The sequence below is a fragment of the Bos indicus x Bos taurus genome, chromosome 10 (genome assembly GCF_003369695.1).
Source record: "Bos indicus x Bos taurus breed Angus x Brahman F1 hybrid chromosome 10, Bos_hybrid_MaternalHap_v2.0, whole genome shotgun sequence".
Classification (NCBI taxonomy): domain Eukaryota; kingdom Metazoa; phylum Chordata; class Mammalia; order Artiodactyla; family Bovidae; genus Bos; species Bos indicus x Bos taurus.
In genome coordinates this window covers 48,606,857-48,629,501 of record NC_040085.1, presented here as the reverse complement: position 1 = coordinate 48,629,501, position 22,645 = coordinate 48,606,857, and the positions used below count along the sequence as shown (strand labels likewise).

The 22,645-nt window shown below is 38.8% G+C and overlaps 1 protein-coding gene and 1 long non-coding RNA gene across 2 annotated transcripts in view; one reads left to right on the top strand and one right to left on the bottom strand.

Moving 5' to 3' along the window:
- Positions 1 to 1,985: 1,985 nt before the first annotated feature.
- The window catches only part of PRTG (protogenin), a 145,089-nt gene continuing 124,429 nt past the window's right edge, over positions 1,986 to 22,645 (bottom strand). The window contains exons 15-20 of the mRNA XM_027553935.1: positions 17,429 to 17,599; positions 9,268 to 9,450; positions 7,438 to 7,558; positions 6,016 to 6,181; positions 3,771 to 3,875; positions 1,986 to 3,291 (exon numbers count right to left, since the gene is read on the bottom strand). Coding sequence (XP_027409736.1) covers positions 2,887 to 3,291; positions 3,771 to 3,875; positions 6,016 to 6,181; positions 7,438 to 7,558; positions 9,268 to 9,450; positions 17,429 to 17,599 — 1,151 coding nt within the window. The 3' untranslated portion in view covers positions 1,986 to 2,886. The remainder of the gene's footprint in view (positions 3,292 to 3,770; positions 3,876 to 6,015; positions 6,182 to 7,437; positions 7,559 to 9,267; positions 9,451 to 17,428; positions 17,600 to 22,645) is intronic.
- LOC113900297 overlaps positions 12,479 to 22,645 on the top strand; it is a 78,568-nt gene continuing 68,401 nt past the window's right edge. The window contains exon 1 of the long non-coding RNA XR_003513114.1: positions 12,479 to 12,601. This is a non-coding gene — a long non-coding RNA (uncharacterized LOC113900297). The remainder of the gene's footprint in view (positions 12,602 to 22,645) is intronic.

Sequence of the window (22,645 nt, the reverse complement as noted above, 5' to 3'; positions counted from 1 at the left end):
ACCATGAAGTAACACCACTGTGAAAGATGAATGAGAACCTTCACATTTCAGTTACAATTTCATACTTAAGACTTCAAAGAAGCTAGCTTTGGCCAAGTAAAAAGAAGTCTTTGGTGTATACTAAATATCTTATTCAATGATACTAAAATATTTGTCTTTGGTGAAAAGATTTTTTTTCCTCTCCAACAAGTAGTTTCAACAATTTCAAAATACCATAATACTGTATAGCTGAAGATTTACTTGCTGAAGAAAAAAATTACACTTGAAATTCTTTGGAACTATCTGCTGGTGAAGAACTTTTAAATGCTCTGGTAACAATAAGGTAGTTAAAATACTAGTCTAATTAACTATAATGATCAATATATCCCCTATTATTCTGGGTTAGTAACTACTTGTATAAGCTTCATACCTATAGATGTTTCTAGTTAATTCAATTTGGAGGGAAATCATAGTTGAATTTTCACTCTCTACTGAAACTTCTTTGGTAACAAGATTATTATGAAAAAATCTTATACAAGAACAAAATGAAAAGGTGAAAGAGTAAAAAACATACTGGTAAATAATTAGCGAATAGTTACAGCCTAAAGATCTACAATAACTATGGGCCTATTTATCAAAAACAAAACAAAACACTTTCCTTAAGGACTTCAAATTATCAATTTTAGGCTTTTAAAATGACTCAAATGAATAGCCTCCTAAACAGGATGGATGATGTTTCAACTTTATAGATTTTGTTTGCCTTTTAAGAAAAGTTAAAAAAAAATAAAATGAACTCATTGTACTCCTTCGTTTTAGATACTGATAAAAGTTGGCCCCACATACTTTCTACTTACAAGCCCACAAAGATATACCCTGTCAATGTGCCCATGCTTCCATGAGGCAGCTCAAAAGTAACAAAATGTTCCCTGAGTACAGGAAAAAAAAAATAACACTAGAATAACTTTAAAAGGAGGTAGTATAAACAGGAGCTATAAAGGCAGGAGCAGCATTTTTCCTTGCCTCAGATTGTTCACCTAAAGCTCTGCTTTTTTGTTTCGCCACGAAGCCCATACTTAGATAACTAAATGGAGGACTGTGAATTTAGTTCAGAACTGCATTAACTGGCACTTAATGGTGGTCTGCTTCTGAGCACATCCAATTTGGCACAAAACTACAGATTGGAAAACAACCAAAAAATGTTGTATCACCAGATACTGGGAAAGAAGATGACAGAGATGGGACTATTATCCAATAATATTTTTTGTCTTTAGAACACCATTTAACATGACCTCATCCCAGTCTATAAACAAAGGTTTCAAGGGGGGTAAAGATTCCTTTTAAAAAGAGGCTCAAAAGTCAGTTCCAGATAATTTGAAGAAATATTTTTTAAAGGATAAGGGGATCCCCTCTCTACACCATGGGTTTAATTCTTTTTCATCTCCCACTGCTGGGCACCTAATAGGTTACAGTCTTAAAACTCAGAGAAGGCCTATTCTGTGTGGCTAAGTAAACAGTTTATGGATTTCAAACCAGCAAGAGGATTAACTTACTACTGGAGTTAGCATTCCTCCTTCACAGCATCAACACTGAAGGAAGATTAAACAGAGTACCAAATTCTCTTAAGAATTCAAGAAAATACAAACAAGTTAGTAGAGCTCAGAATACTTATCCCTAAACAAAACCTGTACGAAAACAAACCCAAATACTTTTATAAAATACTGTACATTAAAACAGTTATTGATGAAATCCAAGAAACTCTTAAGGCAACTTTTGGTACTCTTATCCTGAACAACTTCATGAATATTAAAAAAGTATAAGGCAAAGAACTTCGTAATATATAATGGAAGGCACTGTTGCCGTGATAACCTCAAGTTCATTTTACTGTCTACTGTTGCATTTACCCTCATTATTAATATTTAATGAAACTTTTTTTTTTTTTTTTACCCCTTTTGGGCTTCCCTGTTGGCTCAGATGCTAAAGAATCCGCCTGCAATGCAGGAGACCTGGGTCACCAAGCTGGGATTTATACAAAAGAAAACCATAAACTCTAACTTATTTTCTTTAAAAATCTGTTTTCTGCAAGGCGTTTTGCAACTAATTCTGAAAATGTTGAGGATGCTTTGCAAACTAAGACAGTGCAGACTTTGGCCAACCGTCAGGCAAAGGAACAGGTTGAAAAGGCACGGCTTCCAGGCAGGCTGAGGTGTGGGACACAGCAGATATAGCAGTCGGACTCTAATGCCCACAACACAGAAGCCCTTGATATAAGAGGGTTCCCTGTATGCTACTGAACAGTTCTGTTCTCAGAAGAGAGAGACTTTTTTCTGTGCTGGTCATTCAGTAGAGTCAACAGCCCACTTTTCTCTTCTCAGTGGTTTCAGTCCTTATAGCTAAAGGTGTTAAATGATCCAAACCCCATGCAAAGGTCAGTTTCTTGTTATTGTTTTAACTCAGAGCTTCAGATAAACATTCTTACTCACCTACCTATATGACTCCTTGGATCACACACATGACACATACAGCAACTGAAAACAAAACGCTACTAGGAAGTATCATCGTTTATGCAGCTGAGATCAACTACCACAACGAATGAGGTAACCAAGTTGTCTTCTGAGTTTGCCCTCTGGCAAACTGAGGTAGATAGTCAGCAAAGGGGCTTTCAAAAGTCTTCCCTTTGCTCCAGTGATATATTTTATAATCCAGTCAAACACCTTGACTGTCTTTTCACATTGCTGACAATGAAACATTCAAAATACGTGAGCTTAAAGATTAAAAAAAAAAAAACATTCAAAAAGGTGAGATACCCAATAAGATACCAAGATACCAAGAGTTTCACAAAAGGCTTTGGCTCCCTGTTCATTGTCCTTCGAACAGACTTAAAGGTGAGAATACCTGGATGTGGCTTTTCTAGATTGGAAAATCCTTTTTCTCAAAGCAAAGCCTGGCAGGGGCTGGCTGAGAAACTGAAGAGGAAGTTTGCTCAGCACCCGACCACACTGCAGTCTCTTCACACTTTCTCACCAAGGGGTCCCCACCCAAATCGCTGCCGGTGAAGGAACTTGGGGTTAGGGGTGTGGTACTTATAACTGAGGACAGGTGTATTTCATCATTGGACTCGTGGGAGAACCTTCCAGAATCCCCAGTTTCGTGGCTGCCTTCACTGTTGGCTGAATGCTCAGTATCAGCTGCAACAACAAAGGGTCTTGGGAAGCTGGCTGTCTGACCTGGGGAGCTGGGGGAGTCTTCATCGCTGATTAGTATGGTAGTGCCTGGCTGGTAAAGGCAGACCGCTTGAGTAAATCTTCTTTGAGGCTAGGTAAAAATACATAAAACACCATCAGTGATAACAGAGTGCTCTGAAAACTAATAAATCTGGTTTTACATATTTCATATATTCTGAGATAGCAAATTGATGGAGTATGTGGGTGAAAAGTTCATCATCACGAAGGAACTGTCAATGGTTCTCCGAGCAGTGGGAACACATCAGAGTTACTGGGGCAAGTGAAGTGTCAGAAGGCTTCTTCAGTGGTTTGGATGCAGGCTCCTGCCTCATCCCTTTCTCCACTATCCCCCAGCTCCCACTGAAAACCACAGCTCTGATTACAATTCCAACTGTCATGTCAATCATCAATCCCCATGGCTTTCCATAGAGTCATGCCCCAAATTAATAAAATCATATCCAGAAAGAATACTGAAGTTAAAAAAAAAAAACATTTACATTTTCCTCTTTTTAAAATTATCATCTTACACACCATGAGTATTGAAAGAGTTTCCCCATTTAGGGGAGTTACCTGCTCAGCTTTTATCTTCTTAGAATCTTGAAAAAAGAGCCATTTTTTCTTAGGGGTGTTTTTAATTATAGGACCATAGCTATTAATTATCAGGTCAGTTCCTCCCTGTAGATATAAAAGGAAAATTTCAGTTTATTACAAGTACACAAAATTTTAAAATGTTAAAAGAAAAATATGATCACAGATATTATTATTTCTTCTTTTACACAGTGGCACACAACAAATATGGGGTATTTGTTAGTGATAAAAAAGATATAATAAGTTTATTCCTAAGAGAGAGATGCTGAAGTATTTGGAGTGAAGTGTAATAATCCCAAAATTTATTTTCAAATGACAGGAAGAACAAAAATATATAGAAGAGATACAGAATTATGAAAAGATACTGACAATTATTTGTGCATTTATTATTTTTCAAATTTTCCACATGACTGAAAAATTTATAAAGTATTTAGGCAATAAAAATAGACTCATAGGGCTTCCCTAGTGGTCCAGTGGCTAAGAATCTGCCTGCCAATGCAGGGGACACAGGTTTGATTCCTGGTCTGGGAAGATCCCACATGCTGCAGAACAACTACTGAGCCTGTGCTCTAGGGCCTGCGAGCCACAACTCCTGAAGCCTGTGAGCGAGCCTTGAGCCTATGCTCTGCAACAAGAAAAGCTACCACAATGAGAAGCCCACACACCACAACCAGAGAGCAGCCCCTGCTTGCTACAACTAGAGGAAGCCCACACGCAGCAATGGAGATCCAGAGCAGTCAAAAATAATCAATTTTTTAAAGTGCTATAAAAAAAATTTTTTTTTTAATGAACCTGCATACCCTCAACAAAATGACAATAAACAGGGGATCAACTCTTGGGCTAATAATCCAAGGGAAGTCAGAGACCTGGCCTCTAAACTGACCTCTGCTTCACTCAGGCCCCCAACTGTGCTCTGCCTCCTTCACTTTAGATTCTCTCTTTCCCATGTCTTCCTTCCCTTTTCACTTCTCCTCAATCCTTTCTCATGTCTAGTTCTGAGTTAATAATAACAGAACAATAGTGTATTTTAGTAGTTTTGTGCTTATTTAAAGTTTTAGGTTCTGATGTTCTAGATTAGTTTGAAATAAGTTAAATGGCTTATGTTTGTATCAGATAATAAAAGCTAAATTAAGTTGTAACAAAACAGAAAACAGGAATAGCAACAATCAATTCACTATTATTTACCCATTGTATGTATCATATATAGCACCATGATAGCTAAATACATGTAAACTGCATTTGTTAAATTTAATTGTATAAAATTTAATATTGAAACTTCCTAAAATTCTGTTATATTTTTGATATTCTAGATTTTGCGGAAGGGTTAGATAAGAAGAATGTATGACAGGATTTGGCAAACTTTTTCCATAAAAGGGCAGATAGTAAATGTCTTAGGTTTTGCAGAACACACATGGCCTCTGCTTCATTTTCTCTTCCTCCTTTTTTGTCATCCCCAAACTATCCTTTAAAAATGTAGAAATTATACTTAGCTCAGGATGGCCATACAAAAACAGGCCACGGACTGGCTTGAGCTGGGTTACAGTCTGCAGATACTTTATTTATAACATGCTGGTTATGAGAACTATTTAATAATGCACAATATCTAATGCTGCAATGTGACTAAAAATAATTCTCAGTTGGTGTTCATAATGCTTATCACTGTACCACTACTACCCGCAGTGGGAAGGACATGAAATGACATCCTCCAATGACATTTCTTTACTGTATCCAACTTCCTAAGGCCATGAAGAGAAGGATCTTAAAACACCTATTCAGATACTTCATATTTTTTAAAATGTAATTTACATCTGGAATATTCTGATGCTCCATTTAGTTCTAAAATCAAATAAACTAAATTTAGAATGGATTAATAAAAAATGTTCCATCCAGTATACCCAGAACAATCCAAATTATAGTAAATATGGACTGATAACCTTAGTGCCCTTATTTGCAATATCTCAGCTCAATATGATCCAAACTAACTGAATTTAGGCTACTTGCTCATTTTTTATTTATCTTTTTCATCTTTTATTCTTTTATTTGCCCTATCTTCTTCTCCCCAAATTTTATGCAAGGAAGAATCTGAGTGAAATGGTTTCACATTTCATTATGTGGCCTATGGACATAATACATTTAACATATAATTTTTTGTTAAGATTTTACACATAAAGAGAAGATGAATGGTGGGAAAGATTATGCAGCACAACAGCCTGTTAGCTCAGAGTACCTTGGCATCGATGAAGCTATTTGGCATGATCATTGGCATCAATGACTCTTCATTTTCTATGGCTCCTTCCAGGTTCTTCCCCACTTCATTTCCACTGGCTCGGGAGGCACTGATACGAGGTAACTGCTGAGTTCCATTCTGGCCTGTCTTGGAGACAGCTGATTTCCTGAAATATTGAATGAAAAGGAAATCTTTTAAGTCCACAAGAAGAGAAAGGCAAATGTAACAAACTTCGTGAAATCTGGGACATTCACAACTTTGCAAACAATGGACTTCCTTAATGCTTGTTTATCAAATATCCTTAGAAATGATTAGATTTTAACTCCAACTCACTGATGCAAACTTTTATGATGGAAGAAAGATTCTTATTGTTTTTTGGCCCCAATGTCTGTATATATAAAATTACTTTTTACAAATACTTAGTAAAAACCTTAATATTTATTTACAAAGTACTATTAATTATTGTTGCTTATTTATAATTTATGTAGAAATTATAAATTTTAAAATCTACATGTTCTCCTTCAGGTCTGCAGATTTTCACACTAACAGAACAATTAATGATGACAAATTTATAGCAGCACTTCTGCAAGATCCGGGCATCACTAAAAAGATGTGTACAGAAAGATTTCATTAAAAAGTTCTTGGGAAACAAGAAAATTGAACAGTAAAATGAAACACACTTGTGCATAGTGTGTTTCTATGCACAAGTACCAAAAACATATAGAATCAACTCTGAAAAACCTCTAACAATAGAGAGTCTAGTGATGGAGATTACCTAAAAACGATGTGTATTTGACTTCAGTTTTTTAAATTTAATAGAGAACTTTAAGAAAATAAATGAAGGCAAAAGTCAAAATATAAAAGTTTAGAAACAGACAAATTCCCTGAATGCTGAGAATTTAGCTGAAGTCAAAATCACAGATAAAACTGCCCGACAAAGTTTATAGAGAACTAATCCCCAGGTATTACATTTCTTTTAATCCACGTCTGGAGAATCCCAACCATGTGTCCTGTGGTGGTGAGGGTAGAGCTCTCAAGTGACTCAGACATTTCAGGCTACTTAAATATGAAAATAGTCCAGGCAGTAAGGAATTCTCCAATCAGGAGATACATCAGATTAAGCATGTCATTAAAAAAAAAAAAAAGCCAAAGGATATACTTTGTGTTTCTCAAAATACCAAGAAAATGAAGAAACTAGGTCTTCATTTAAGAATATTTTGTTGGCACAGCAATTTTTTTCAAATGGTGAGAGAATAATCTTCCAAAGTAAGCACATCTCTCTAGCTGCAAGAACTCAAGTAATAAAACATTCATTTTTAAGTGGGAAAATCCCAGTTCCTCTAACAGGCACTTGATTTTGTTTCTGTGGTTACTGTAATTTAAATGTTAATCACCTCAACATCTCTAGCAATGGAAACACACCTGGCTTTACTTCGGTATATCAAGATGAGACCACAGATGAGGATGCAGGTCAAGGCTATACCAACACCTACAGCAATGCCGGTCATTGATTTTTGGTCCAGATGGTAATAGCCTGAATAAACTAGAAGGGGAAGTACATGTATCAGAATCAATCAAAAAAATAAATGACCCCATATATCATAATTCTTAGATATTACGTTTTCAATAATTTGTCTTCCTCTCATAGGAAAACTTTTGACAGTATCCGTGTCTAACCAAAAAAGATGTATTACTCTTTTATCAGGGAACTTAACATTGGCCTACCTTCTCATATTGAAGATTCTAAATATGAGTTCTAGATATTATATCAAATATGAACATCAGTTCAAAATTTATAATGCTAAAAGGCACAAGGCAAAGATGTTCCTTGATGGGCCAAAGATACCTTTCATGTCATATTACCTTAAAAGCAGAGCTGTATATTGAAGATAAGTTTTCATTATGTATTTTCATATAACAGTGCTTCTCAAACTTTAATGTGCACAAAAGTCACTAAAGGATACGTTAAAATGCAGATTCTGATTCACGAGGTCTAGGGTAAAGCCCATATGCAATCCTGCATGTCTGACAAGTTCCTGGGAGATAGTCACGCCGCTGGTCCCTGGACACTTTGACTAGCAAGGTATCTGAGAGCACATATGAGCTTTGCCCTCGGCTTTCCCTGATGATATGGCAGCTACTATGGCTACCTCCTTCCTGAGCTTAAATCTGACTGCCCTTCCTTTCTCTGTCTCTCTCCTCCCCAGTGTTCCCCTTAAGACATACACATTACTGAATGGCTATTCTCTGAAGAACTAAGTGCCCTTAATCCTGCCCAGTTCAGTTGGTATTTCCTCCATTAAAGCTGTCCCTGCCACACCCCGCATTACCACACAGGCACACCTCCCCAGGGAGGAAGAAAAGGAAGCATCTAGTCCTGTGTCACAGGGGCTCCTGCTGCTGCTGCTAAGTCACTTCAGTCATTTCCGACTCTGTGCAACCCCATAGACGGCAGCCCACCAGGCTTCCCTGTCCCTGGGATTCTCCAGGCAAGAACACTGGAGTGGGTTGCCATTTCCTTCTCCAGTGCATGAAAGTGAAAAGTAAAAGTGAAGTCGCTCAGTCGTGTCTGACTCTTCGAAACCCCATGGACTGCAGCCTACCAGGCTGCTCCGTCCATGGGATTTTCCAGGCAAGAGTACTGGAGTGGGGTGCTATTGCCTTCTCCCACAGGGGCCCCAGTTTCCTTCAAAACAGAAGGACGATGCCCTGACTGGAGCGACAATGGCTCTTTAAAGATACTTTTTCCAACTATTTTCTGGAGACAAACAACTTTCTCTCTGGAAAGGTTGTTGTTGGTTTGTGTGTGTGTGCGCGCGCGTATGTGTGTGTGTGTGTGTGTGTGTGTGTGTGGTGAAAACTCTTGATGAAGATCATGCTCCCTTCGCTTGAACACCGCAACTACCACTGCTGTTTATTTCCATGGACCTCCCTGGACGCCTACTCCCATCAGTTCACGGGTGGTATGGTTCATCTGTTTTGATGGGTGCACAGCTGGAAGGAGAAGTTACTGGGACATAGTGATCCGAAAACTGCGGGAAATTCCGAGGTAAGTGTGTCTCCATGTAGGAGTGCAGACAGAGCCATGCAGCTTCACATCATGTGAACCTCACGAGCAACAATTCAAGGAGCTGAGTGTGGGTTCAGGGACATGGCCAAAGTAGGAGCAGAAATAAAGCACAAGGGAGCTAGAAAAAAACACGGGTATTTTCTTTTCTTTAGGAAAATCAGTGATTACGGCAGCATACAGACCTTTGGCATCAGCAGAATCTAAACGCTTGGGCCTCTGATTTGACTCAGGTGTTTCCTTTGGAAGAACTGCCAGCTCCACAGAATTTGAAAAAGGTCCTTCTCCTACCTCATTGGATGCAGATATCTTGACAATGTATATATTTCCTGCCACCAGGTTTTCCAGCAGAGCCATGGTTATTGCTCCTATAAATACATCAATTACAAATTAAATAAACTGTATCTTTTATTCACTCTTTCACACATTCATGATCCTTTATTTTTAAAGTATTTTTCTGATTATAAAAGCACCACATTTATTGTAGAACACCTGTAAAATAATATAAATACAATAACAATCTCCTATTGTTAACATTTTGGTGTATTTGTGTGTGTGTATGTGTGTACCATACATGTGTGAGTACATATCTACTACACATATTTTTTTATCCTAGAGTTTTCATTTAACACTGTGCCCATATATAATCCTTCTCTGTAATTTTAAGAGTAGCTTGTAAAAGCTGCATATATTTTTGTTTGTAATTTTAAAAGCAGCTTGAAAAGCAGCACTTTTTTTTTACTAAAAAATATAAACATATATATATATATATATAAAATGTTTTACTCTCCACACAGGTATGGATACAAATAGCATTGAAAGCATTTTATTATGGAATATTTCAAACATAGGTAAAGAGAAAATGACACAAAAAATTCAGATTCCACAATTATAATTATATTTTTAAAATCCAATATGAGGGACTTCCTTGGTGGTCCAGTGGTTAAGAATCTGCCTTGCAATGGAGGGGATGTGGTTCCATCTCTGGTTGGGGAACTAAGATCCCCACATGCCACAGAGCAACTGAGCCACCACAACTACTGAAGCCTGTCCGCTCTGGAGCTTGAGTTTCACAACTAGAGAGTCCAAGCAGTGCAGTGGAAGATGCTGCATGATGTCACAGAGATCCTGCGTGCTGCAACTAACACTCAGCACAGTCAAAAATATAAACATCCACTTTAAAAAAAATCCAATGTGAGACTTTTTGGTTTTTTCTTTTTTGGCCACACCTGTGGCTTGCTGAATCTTAATTCCATGACTACTGATTGATCCTAGGCCATGGCAGTGACAGCACTGAGACCTAACCACTGGACTGCCAGGAAGTGGATGAGAGCTGTCTTTTTGTTTCCTTTATGAAATGTTTAAACCACTTACAGCAACTGTGATAGATGATTTTGTTATTATTTCTTAAATTAGAAACACAATTATTTCTGAAACTATGAATATGCTTTTCATCTTCCTCATTATTTTTTCAGATTTCTTGAATATAAACAGGTCAGAAAATGCCAAAGCTATGTATGAACCTCAGAGGGTTGAAGATCTAGATTAACTAGATTAACCCCAGATTAACTATCAAAATTACCACCAGCAACATGGCTGGCATCTACTTTTCTCCAGAAGTAGTTATCATTTGAATTTATATATAATCTTTGGTATTGAAGGGTATCTCCTCTGATGGCATGACTGCCAAGGATTCCTATCTGCTGCTGAGTCACTTCAGTCATGTCCGACTCTGTGCAACCCCATAGACGGTAGCCCACCAGGCTCCCCCATCCCTAGGATTCTCCAGGCAAGAACACTGGAGTGGGCTGCCATTGCCTTCTCCAATGCATGAAAGTGAAAAGTGAAAGTGAAGTCGCTCAGTTGTGTCCGACCCTCAGCGACGCTATGGACTGCAGCCTACCAGGCTCCTCCATCCACGGGATTTTCCAGGCAAGAGTACTGGGGTGGGGTGCCATTGCCTTCTCCGAGGATTCCTATCTGGGCACTCCTATTTCTTGAGGGGTCTTTCTGCTCTTGTCCTGCCATGGCATTTAAGTATTTTCTTACAAAGTGGCTCTCACCTTAGGAACTAGCCCTAATGTTAAGAAAACAGATATAAGAGAAATTCAGCCAGGAAGCTATTCCAGCACTGCATTGGTGGGTAGATATTCACAGGGAAACCTAGCTTCCTTATGGTGCTTTCTTCTCATTTTTTGTGATGCAGGGCACCCTTAAAATAGTTTCAGAGAGCTTACAACTGCTGGTAGTCCTCACTCACCACCAGCTCAGAGCTGGCTCCTCTAGTGCACTTGCTACAGTAGTATATTTCATTATGCAAGTGAAATGCGCCTGATCTTAGAGCTGAGGTCATGATTCAGAGGCTGCCTCTGCAGGTCACATGGAGGGAGGCAGCTGTACCAAGTGGAAATTTGAGGAGCTAAAGGTGGTTTGTTTTCCTGTGCTCTGGTTTCAACTTGGCCTGGAGAGAGTGTGAGCTACTTGAGCGCACAACTGTTGAATAAACAAACCAACCTCTATTTAGAATCAGGAAGAGTCTTTCCACTGTTAGTATTCTTAGGCAGGTGAATTAAAAAACAACAATGTTTGGGACATGTTACTATTAGCTAGGAGGAAGAAAATTTCAATTTCTTCACAGATAGACATATAAGTAAATTGCTTCCAATTTATCATTATCATACATTTAATTTTAGAGAGCGTCTGGCAAAACCAATCACTACCTGAAATTAAAATTCACTTAATTTAAACATTGCAAGCGGATGAGCTGTGTGTGTATGTGTGTGTGTGTATGTGTGTATGTGTGTACACATGTTCCCCTTTCTTCCACAGAAATTCTTCCTTATGAGCAGTCAAGCCCAAGTACTAAAGTAATCTGACTGTCCCTGTATTCTTTCAGCAAACAGTCCCAATTCTAGTTGGCATGATTATTTCAATCTCTAGCCTTTTATATGCATCTGAATCTTTAACTCGACTAGGAGCTTCACAAACCAGACAGTGTAATGGGCTCAGCGCTGGATCAATGTTGATCAAATCCTGGCATGTTACCAACTAAGTAATTTGCAACTTGGGACATGTCACTGAACTATACTTTCCTCATGGGGGCAATAATTCCCACCTCATATAATTACTATCAGTTCAGTTCAGTTCAGTCACTCAGTCATGTCCGACTCTGCAACCCCATGAATCTCAGCATGCCAGGCCTCCCTGTCCATCACCATCTCCCGGAGTTCACTCAGACTCACGTCCATCAAGTCGGTGATGCCATCCAGCCATCTCATTCTCTGTCGTCCCCTTTTCCTCCTGCCCCCAATCCCTCCCAGCGTCAGAGTCTTTTCCAATGAGTCAACTCTTCGCATGAAGGTGGCCAAAGTGCTGGAGTTTCAGCTTTAGCATCATTCCTTCCAAAGAACACTCAGGGCTGATCGCCTTTAGAATGGACTGGTTGGATCTCCTTGCAGTCCAGGATTAAATAAACTACCATGGACAAGCGTCTGACACAAGTGTATATCATCAATGAAAGTAAGTCTTTTTCCTCACCTCTGATATTCCCTTTCCTTTCTGGAGGACAGAAAATTTTTTTCACATTTGCACAATTGAAGGTGGCTAGCATGATGCTTTGTTCACGATAACTCTCAGTAAATACCAATTGAACTTACATTAGAATATGAGCCATTTGTTATTAAAGGAATGTTCATTTAAAATATAAAAGCAAAGGGTAAGATTTTGTGGATGAAGAAAAGCCTCAGAATGCAATCTCATACCTTTCTCTCTTCTGTCAACACTAAGTGATTTTTTTCAATTCCAGAGTCTTAACATCATCTCCATACAGATGACTTCTAAGTTATATCCCTAGTCCATACCTCTCCTATGAACTTAACTCTCCCTGCTTACCCAACCTCTCTTACATCTAACAGGCATCTCCAATGTACTATGCTCAAAACTAAACCTGTGATTTCCTCCATCAACTTTGTTTCTCTTTTTTTTACTTACACACCACATCAACCTGTGGCAAACTGAGGAGACCGTTCTTTCAAAATATGTTCTAATAGCTTCTTACTACCTTCCTTCTTAATATCACTGTGAACTTGCCTGACAATGCAGGAGACATAAAAGACGTGGGTTCGATCCCTGGGTTGGGAAGATCCCCTGGAGGCGGGCATGGCAACTTACTCCAGTATTTTTGCCTGGAGAATCCCATGGAGAGAGGAGCCTGGCAGGCTACAGTCCATAGAGTTGCAAAGAGTCAGACACGACTGAAGCAACTTAGCACGCAAACCCCTACTAACTCTCACACGGACACCTGAGTATTAAATGGTCTCCCAATTTCAACTCTTACCTCTCTAGAGTCAATTTTTCAGGTGGGCTGTTAGGAGGCTGACAAAGAAATCCTTTCAAAATGTCAACGATATCAATGTCTTCCATCCCTCTTAGAAAAAGTCTATGGTCCAAAAAGTCTGCCTACAAGATCTTCTCTCGGCTACCTCCCCATCTCATTTCCCACTTCCTACGCTTCCCTTCATTCTAGCCTCCCTGGCCTCCTTGTTGTTCCTCTAAAATGTCAAGCACACCTCTATCTCAGGGTCTCTGCACTTCCCCCAGATATCCATATGGCTATGCTCAGATGCCATTTCTTTCAAAAGAACTTACTCACCAACTCCATCGCTTTGTTCTTTTCACTACTGTAGCTTTCTTCATAGCACTTATGACACTACCTGAACATATCTGTTATCTGACACGTACACTCTAATAAGAAAGGGCCATTGTTCTGTTCATTGTGGTACTGCCAATGCCTAGAAGAGACCCTGACACATAGCAATCCCTCAATATTTAACAATTCAATAGGTTCTTAATATCAGTAGTCCAATTTATTCAGTAAATATTAAGTTAGATGAACTCCTTTATTGAAGGAAAGGAATTCTTCTTAATAGGAAATAGTGCATAATGTTTCTCAAACTTATTTAGTTATGGAACTTTTTTTTGGAAGCAAGGTATCTTTATCATCTTGGGAAACTAATCTATGAAGAAACTGCTGTAGTAGATAGTAGAGAATGATTTCTTACAGTGCCTTGTAGATTTTAAAATAACTGAGTACTCTGCTAATCTACCGTGTATCAGGAAGGTGAAGGCTGTCATTTCTGACCCACTTTACATTATCCACAAGCATACTTTCACCCTGCATTTGTTCTACACCATTTTACCACGTCCCATTTTAGCCACAAATATATGGTCACTAGGAACACTTTTTAAATGTTTGACTAATGAAAAAACTTGTTCTACTTGGTAATAAATATGTGAATTACACATAAATGTGTAAAAACATAATATGTATAAGATGATTAATAGGTATATATGAAAGAGATACTGATATTCTTCCCTTTCCCCTCATATTTTTCTACACCATTACCTTTTCCCAAAGTTGCCATAATTGGGTACTACAAGACTACTTTGCTTTCTTTTTCTGTAAATGCCATGTTATATTCTTTGCTTTTTGTTTAGAAGTAGGCAACTCAAACTCTTTGTATTTTTCTCTCTGAAAAAAAAACCTCAATTACATTTTACTTATATTGTTTTTTTGTTCACTACAAATTACTAGCATTAGCTATGAAAAAGGTTCCCTACATTTAACAAAAAAGTTTTTCACTGATAACGTTTCTTAAAATTACAGAAGCAGCATAATGGCAAAAATGGATTCTCTCCTCTCCATGCACTATTATATAGTTAGAAGAAGTAAAAACCTCCAATTACAATCCATTGATGGTTATTGGGCCACCAGTGAGACAAAAATACTGCTTTCTGAGCCTTGTCTGAAACTGTCAAATGAATGCAATAAAAAGTACCAAAACAAAGTACTGTTTCTTTTCAGGTAGGTACATACAAAAAGGTAAAGGAAGTATGTGCTCATGAGATTAAAATTCTTCTATTAGTACTTACAAATAACACTCATTACATCAAGTTAGTCACTTGGACAAATGTGTCAAGAGATCATTTTGGAATTAATTTATGAAAACTGAATTATGTATTTTAAGAATATGGTAGCCAGCTGTAGGATGAAGAGTCCTGCACAAATTACGCCTCTATCTCTCCATACCTGTGGGCAGTCTCTACCCACACTAAGCTAAGTATGGGCTTGCCTGCCAGTGGGATGTTAGCAAATGTGAATCAGCCAGAGGTCTGATTCTTTGTACGTGGAACATCCTACTCCCTCGCTCCCTGATTTTGGAAATCTCTTCATGTTTTTTATGTTACCCGCACTCCGTTGAAACTCTGAGATGGTTAGAGCCTCATGAGTGACCTCAGGAGAGACCAACACAAGAACTGCCCAGCTAATCCCAGGCTTAATTGCTGACTCCCAGAGTGTGAGAAAATCAAGTGGCTGAATTTTAGAGTGGTGTGCTATTTAGCAATAGATAATTGGAGAAGGCAATGGCACCCCACTCCAGCACTCTTGCCTGGAAAATCCCATGGACGGAGGAGCCTGGTAGGCTGCAGACCATGGGGTCTCGAAGAGTCGGACACAACTGAGCGACTTCACTTTCACTTTTCCCTTTCATGCATTGGAGAAGGAAATGGCAACCCACTCCAGTGTTCTTGCCTGGAGAATCCCAGGGACGGGGGAGCCTGGTGGGCCGCCATCTATGGGGTTGCACAAAGTCGGACACGACTGAAGCCACTTAGCAGCAGCAGCAATGGATAAAATACAAAACTGTATTGTTAGCAGGTACTTATTACTTTCCAGGCTGTTCAGTAACTAGGAAATCATTACTTATTGGGGCACGTGCTTAGTGTATGAATATACAACTACTAGCTACAGTTACCTGGAGAAGGCAATGGCACCCCACTCCAGTACTCTTGCCTGGAAAATTCCATGGATGGAGGAGCCTGGTAGGCTGCAGTCCATGGGGTCGTTAAGAGTCGGACACGACTGAGTGACTTCACTTTCACTTTTCACTTTCATGCATTGGAGGAGGAAATGGCAAACCCCTCTAGTGTTCTTGCATGGAGAATCCCAGGGACGGCAGGGCCTGGTGGGCTGCCATCTACGGGGTCACACAGAATCAGACACGACTGAAGTGACTTAGCAGCAGCAGCAGCAGCTACAGTTACCATTTATATGTTTTATAGTTACAAAAGTGTTATATATTAATTAATCCACATAAGTGATCTTAAAGTATATTCTCTTAATTGGGTAAATATTCCCCTTAAAAGGTAAAATGTATGTGGAAGTACTTGGCACTGTAAAGTGTTAGATAGCCAACAAATTTCCTTCTCAAAATTCTTCTTAAGCTTTTAATTGCTTGGAAAACTGTTCTTTTCCTAGCATGCATGTCTGAATTAAGAAAGTATCAAAATCAACTATGAGTGAGTGAAAGTCACTCAGTTGTGTCCAACTCTCTGCGACTCCATGAATACACAGTCCATGGGATTCTCCAGGCCAGGATACTGGAGTGGGTAGCTGTTCCCTTCTCCAAGGGATCTTCCCAAGTCTCCCACATTACAGGCAGATTCTTTACCAGCTGAGCTATATCTGAATTTAAAAAATTTTAAGTATCAAAATAATGAAACTATAATATTTATGTGATGACCCATCCAAAAACTTGTGGGACTTGTCCAAATGAAAAATTTAAAAAGGACATACTATAACAGCATGAAATAAGAATACTGAGCTCTAGAATTCATTTTTTTCTCAGGAAAAATATAGTTGGTATGAAAAAATTTAAATTCAATGTTCCTAAGCCTTAATCAACTTTTCCCTGTACTTAAGTAGACACTGTCTGGTATTCATATGGGTCAATTTATTTGCACATGGACCATTTTAGTAGTTGTACAAAGGTCTTCTCCACTAAACCAGGTTTTCTACCATTGTTTGCTACTCTAGTGCAAGACACACAACCACAGGAAATACAGTAGTATCTGTAACAATTCTTTCTTTCTTATCCTCTCTCTCCCTCTTTAGCTACCAAGTCCTGTTAATTTTATCTCCTCAGTGTCTTTCAACCTCTCTCTCCTTTCCATCTCAATCCTCACCACCTAATCTAGGCTTCTCTCTTTCCTGGACCACAGCAATCATTTTCTAGTCTGCTTGCATTACTCTTACCCCTACTTCTCCTCTACCAAACCTCTTCTATTCACAATACTCAGAGTGAGCTTTCTGAAGCATGAATTATGCTCATGCTTAAAGTATGTCAATGGCTTCCCAATGTCCCTAGAATAAAACCAAAATCCTTAGTCATTTGTTACTTCATAAATATAAATTCAAAATGAACTCGAGATCCCTCTTTCCCTTTGTTTCCTTATCATTAATAGTCTTACTTCTCATGCCCTTTGGTAAATTCTGGTCATACTTACCTTCTCGATGGAGGACCTGCCACTCCCCTGCAATCCAGGCCTTCCTGGATGCGTACAATATAGTATAACGCGTCACAACTGTTTCTGGCCCATCAGGAGGTCTCCATGAAACCAGAGCAGTGTCGTCCTCTATCAATGTCACTTTCACTCCAACTGGTGGGCCTGCTGGTGCTGTGTGCACATGCAGAAAATATTGTATTATTAGGAGAGAATGGTCACTAAGTTACTCAAATACCTGGATAGGTACAGATGAGAGTTAGAAACACTAGCAGCTGCTATAAAAACATCTCAAAATCACAGCTTGCACAGACCATTAGTGATACACCAAAATATGATGTTTCTCTTCTTTACCACAAGGCTAATTTTATTTTTATTATGTTTAAAGCATTAAAAAGAATATAAAGGACGTGGTAGATTCCTAGATGAGGAACTGCTGAGTCAAAAGTTGTCAGCATTTTTAGGGCTCTTCATACTGTTTTGCCACAATGACAACTAGAAAGGTTTACAGTTCTACACTTACTACTAAAATGCATATAATGTATACTTAACCTGATCTAGGAAGCCACTCCAGAGAAGGCAATGACACCCCACTCCAGTACTCTTGCCTGGAAAATCCCATGGACGGAGGAGCCTGGTAGGCTGCAGTCCATGGGGTCGCAAAGAGTCAGACATGACTGAGCGACTTCACTTTCACTTTTCACTTTCATGCATTGGAGAGGAAATGGCAACCCACTCCAGTGTTCTTGCCTGGAGAATCCCAGGGACGGTGGAACCTGATGGGCTGCCGTCTATGGGGTCGCACTGAAGCGACTTAGCAGCAGCAGTAGCAGCAGGAAGCCACTCAAGAAAATACTTTTGAGACTGAAATATTCAGTTATTCTCCAAATGCTGTGAATCAGTGAGTTTACAGAACAGACTTTAGACTAACACCTTATATCTACAGAAGGTAGGGAAGTCTTGGGATTTCAGCTGATCCCATGTTCACTATGAGCTAAAGATGTGAAGAGCTGGATTTGAGCAACATGTCTATATGGAATATTGTCAAAACCATAGCAAAACAGCCCAATGCTCACTTAAATAAATATCCATTGTTTTCTCTCAACATCATTAAAAAAAGAGCTGCAATGGTTCTTAGAGATCATCTACACATTCACCCTCATTCTAGAGAAAAGGAAAAGCATGGAGAGATACACCATGTTCTTCAATTGGAAGAATCAATATTGTGAAAATGGTAATAGTACCCAAAGCAATCTACAGATTCAATATAATCCCTATTAAATTACCAATGGTATTTTTCAAAGAATTAGAACAAAATGTTTTACAATTTGTATGGAAACAAAAGATTCCAAACAGCCAAAGCAATCTTGAGAAAGAAAAACAGAACTGGAGGAATCAGGCTCCCTGACTTCAGACTATACTACAAAGCTACAGTAATCAAGACAGTATGGTACTGGCACAGAGATAGAAATATAGATCAGTGGAACAGGATAGAAAACCTGGAAATAAATCCATGTACCAATGGTCAATTAATTTATGACAAAGGAGGCAAGACTACAAATTCTTGTAAAGACAGTCTCTTCAATGAATGGTGCTGGGAAACCTGGACAGCTACATGTAAAAAATGAAATTAGATAATTCTTTAATACCATACACAAACATACGCTCAAAATCAATTAAAGATGGAAATGTGAGACCAGACACTGTAAAACTCTTAGAGGAAAACATAGGCAGAACAGTCTCTGACATAAATCACAGCAGTATGTTTTTCAATCTGTCTCCCAGAATAATGGAAATAAATACAAAAATAAACAAATGGGACCTACTTAAACTCAAAAAAGTTTTTGCATAGCAAAGGAAACAATAAATAAACCAAAACACAGCCCACAGACTGGGAGAAAATATTTGCAAATAATGTGACTGACAAGGGATTAGTTTCCAAAGTTTATAAACAGCTCATGATGCTTAACATCATCAAAACAAACAACCCAATTAATGAATAAGCAGAAGACTTATAATAAACATCTCTCCAAAGAAGACATACAGGTGGCCAAGAGGCACATGAAAAGATGTTCAACAGTGCTAACTATTAGAGAAATGCAAATCAAAACTACAATGAGATATCATCTAACACCAGTCAAAATGACTATTGTCAAAAAATCCACAGACGATAAATGCTGGAGAGGATATGGAGAGAAGGGAACATTCCTACCCTGTTGTTAGGAATGTAAATTGGTACAGCCACTATGTAGAACAGTATGGAGGTTCCTTGAAAAACTAAAAACAGCTATCATATGACCCTGCAATCCCACTCCTGGGCATATACCCAGAGGAAAACATGATCTGAAAGGATACATGCACTCCAGTGTTCACTGTAGTACTGTTTACAATAGTCAAGACATGGAAGCAACCTAAATGTGCATTGACAGAGGAACGGATAAAGAAGATGTGGTACATGGAATATTACTCAGCCATTAAAAAGAATGAAGTAACGCCATCTGCAGCAACATGGATGGACCTAGAGACTGTCATACAGTGAAGTCAGTCAGACAGAGAAAGAGAAATATCGTATGATATCCCTTACATATGGAATCTAAAAAGAAATGATACAAATGAACTCACTCACAGAACAGAAAGAGATTCACAGGGTTAAAGAATGAACTTGTGGTTGCTGAGGGGGAAGGATGGGAAAATTAGGATAGGAAAATTAGGGAGCTGAGTTATTTACACTGCTATAGTTAAAATGGATAACCAACAAGGACCTACTGTATAGCACATGGAACTCTGTTCAATGTTATGTGGCAGCCTAGATGGGAGGGGAGTTTGGAGGGGAATGGATATATGTATATGTATGGTTGAATCCCTTTGCTCTTCACCTGAAACTATCACAACATTGTTTGCTAATCAGCTATACCCCAGTACAAACTAAGAAGTTAAATTTTTTAAAAAAGAGTATGGCACTGGCACAAAAATAGAAATACAGATCAATGGGACAGGATAGAAAGTTGAGAGATAAACCCATGCACCTATGGTTACCTAGTCTATGACAAAGGAGGCAAGTATGTACAATGGAGAAAAGGCAGTCTCTTCAGTAAGTGGTGCTGGGAAAACTGAACTGGTACATGTAGAAGAATGAAATTAGAACACTCCCTAACACCACACACAAAAATAAATTCAAAGTGGACTAAAGACCTAAATGTATGGCCAGACACTATAAAACTCTTAGGAGAAAACATAGACAGGGACTTCCCTGGTGGTTCAGTGACTAAGACACTATGCTCCCAACGCAGGGGGCCTGGGTTCAATCCCCGGTGGGGTAAACTGGATCCCGCATCCCACAACTAAGACCCCAGCACAGCCACATAAATAAATAAAAATAATATTAAAAAAACATAGGCAGAACACTTACATAAATCACAGCAAGATCTCTTTTGACCCGCTTCTTAGAGTAACAAAAATAAAAACAAAAATAAACAAATGGGACCTAATTAAACTTAAAAGCTTTTCCACAACAAAGGAAATCATAAGATGAAAAGACAACTTAGAAGGAGAGAAAATACTTGCTAATGAGGGAACTGACAAGAGATTAATCTCCAAAATATATAAACAGCTCATGCAACTCAATATCAAAACAGACAACCCAATCAAAAAATGAGCAAAGACCTAAACAGACATTTCTCCAAAGAAGATATACAGATGGCCAACAAACACATGAAAAGATGCTCAACAGTACTGATTATTAGAGAAATGCAAGTCAAAACTACAATGAGGTATCTCTTTACACCAGTCAGAATGGCCATGATCAAAAAAATCTACAAACAATAAATGCTGGAGAGGGTTTGGAGAAAAGGGAACCCTCTTACACTGTTTGTTTGTGCTGCTGCTGCTGCTAAGTCGCTTCAGTCGTGTCTGACTCTGTGCGACCCCATAGACAGCAGCCCATCAGGCTCCACCGTCCCTGGGATTCTCCAGGCAAGAACATTGGAGTGGGTTGCCATTTCCTTCTCCAACACATGAAAGTGAAGAGTGAAAGTGAAGTCGCTCAGTCATGTCCGACTCTTAGCGACCCCATGGACTACAGCCTACCAGGCTCCTCCATCCATGGGATTTTCCAGGCAAGAGTACTGGAGTGGGGTGCCATTTCCTTCTCCGTACACTGTTGGTAGTAAATGTAAATTATACAGCCACTATGGAGAACAGTATGGAGGTTCCTTAAAAAACCTAAAAACAGAACTACTATATAACCCAGTAATCTCACCCTTGGGCTTATACTCAGAGAAAATCATAATTCAAAAAAAATACATGCACCCCAATGTTCACTGTAACACTACTTACATAGCCAGGACATGGAAGCAGTCTAAATGTCCACTGACAGAAGAATGGTACATATATACAATGTGGTACATATAGACAATGGAATATTACTCAAAGATAAAGAGGAATGAAATTATGCCATTTGCAGAGATGTGGATGGACCTAAAGACTGTCATACAGTGTGAAGTAAATCAGAAAAACAAATATCATATAACATTGCCTATATGTGAAATCTAGAAAAAGAATACAGATAAACTTGTTTGCAAACCAGAAATAAAGACAAAGACGTAGAGAACAAATGTACGGATACCAAGCAGCAAGAGGGGGTAGGATGAATTGGGAGACGGGGACTGACATATATACACTAACTAGGTATAAAATAGGTAACTAGTAAGATTCTACTGTGTAGCACAGGGAACTCTACTCAATGCTCTGTGGCAACCTAAATGGGAAGAAAATTAAAGAAGAGGGGATATATGTATATGTAGAGCCGGTTCATTTTGCTGTACAATAGGAACTAACACAACGTTGTAAAGCAACTATATCCCAAGAAAAGTTAATTTTTTTAAAAAAAGGAAATGCTGGGACTTCCTTGGTGGTCCAGTGGTTAAGAATCCACTTTGCAATGCAGGAGATGTGGGTTAGATTCCTGGTCAGGGAACTAAGATCCCACATGCAGCAGAGCAACTAAGCCCATATGCCAAAACTAGAGAGCCTGCGAGTTCTGGAGCCCACACCACAACTAGAGAGCCCTGCACTGGAACGAAAGAGCCTACATGCTGCAACTAAGACTCAAATGCAGCCAAATAAATAAATAATTAAAAAAAATTTTTTTTTCCAGAAAAAGGAAATGCAGGTTTAGAGACATGAAACATTTTAGCAAGTGCTATAGGTAAGCTACAGAAT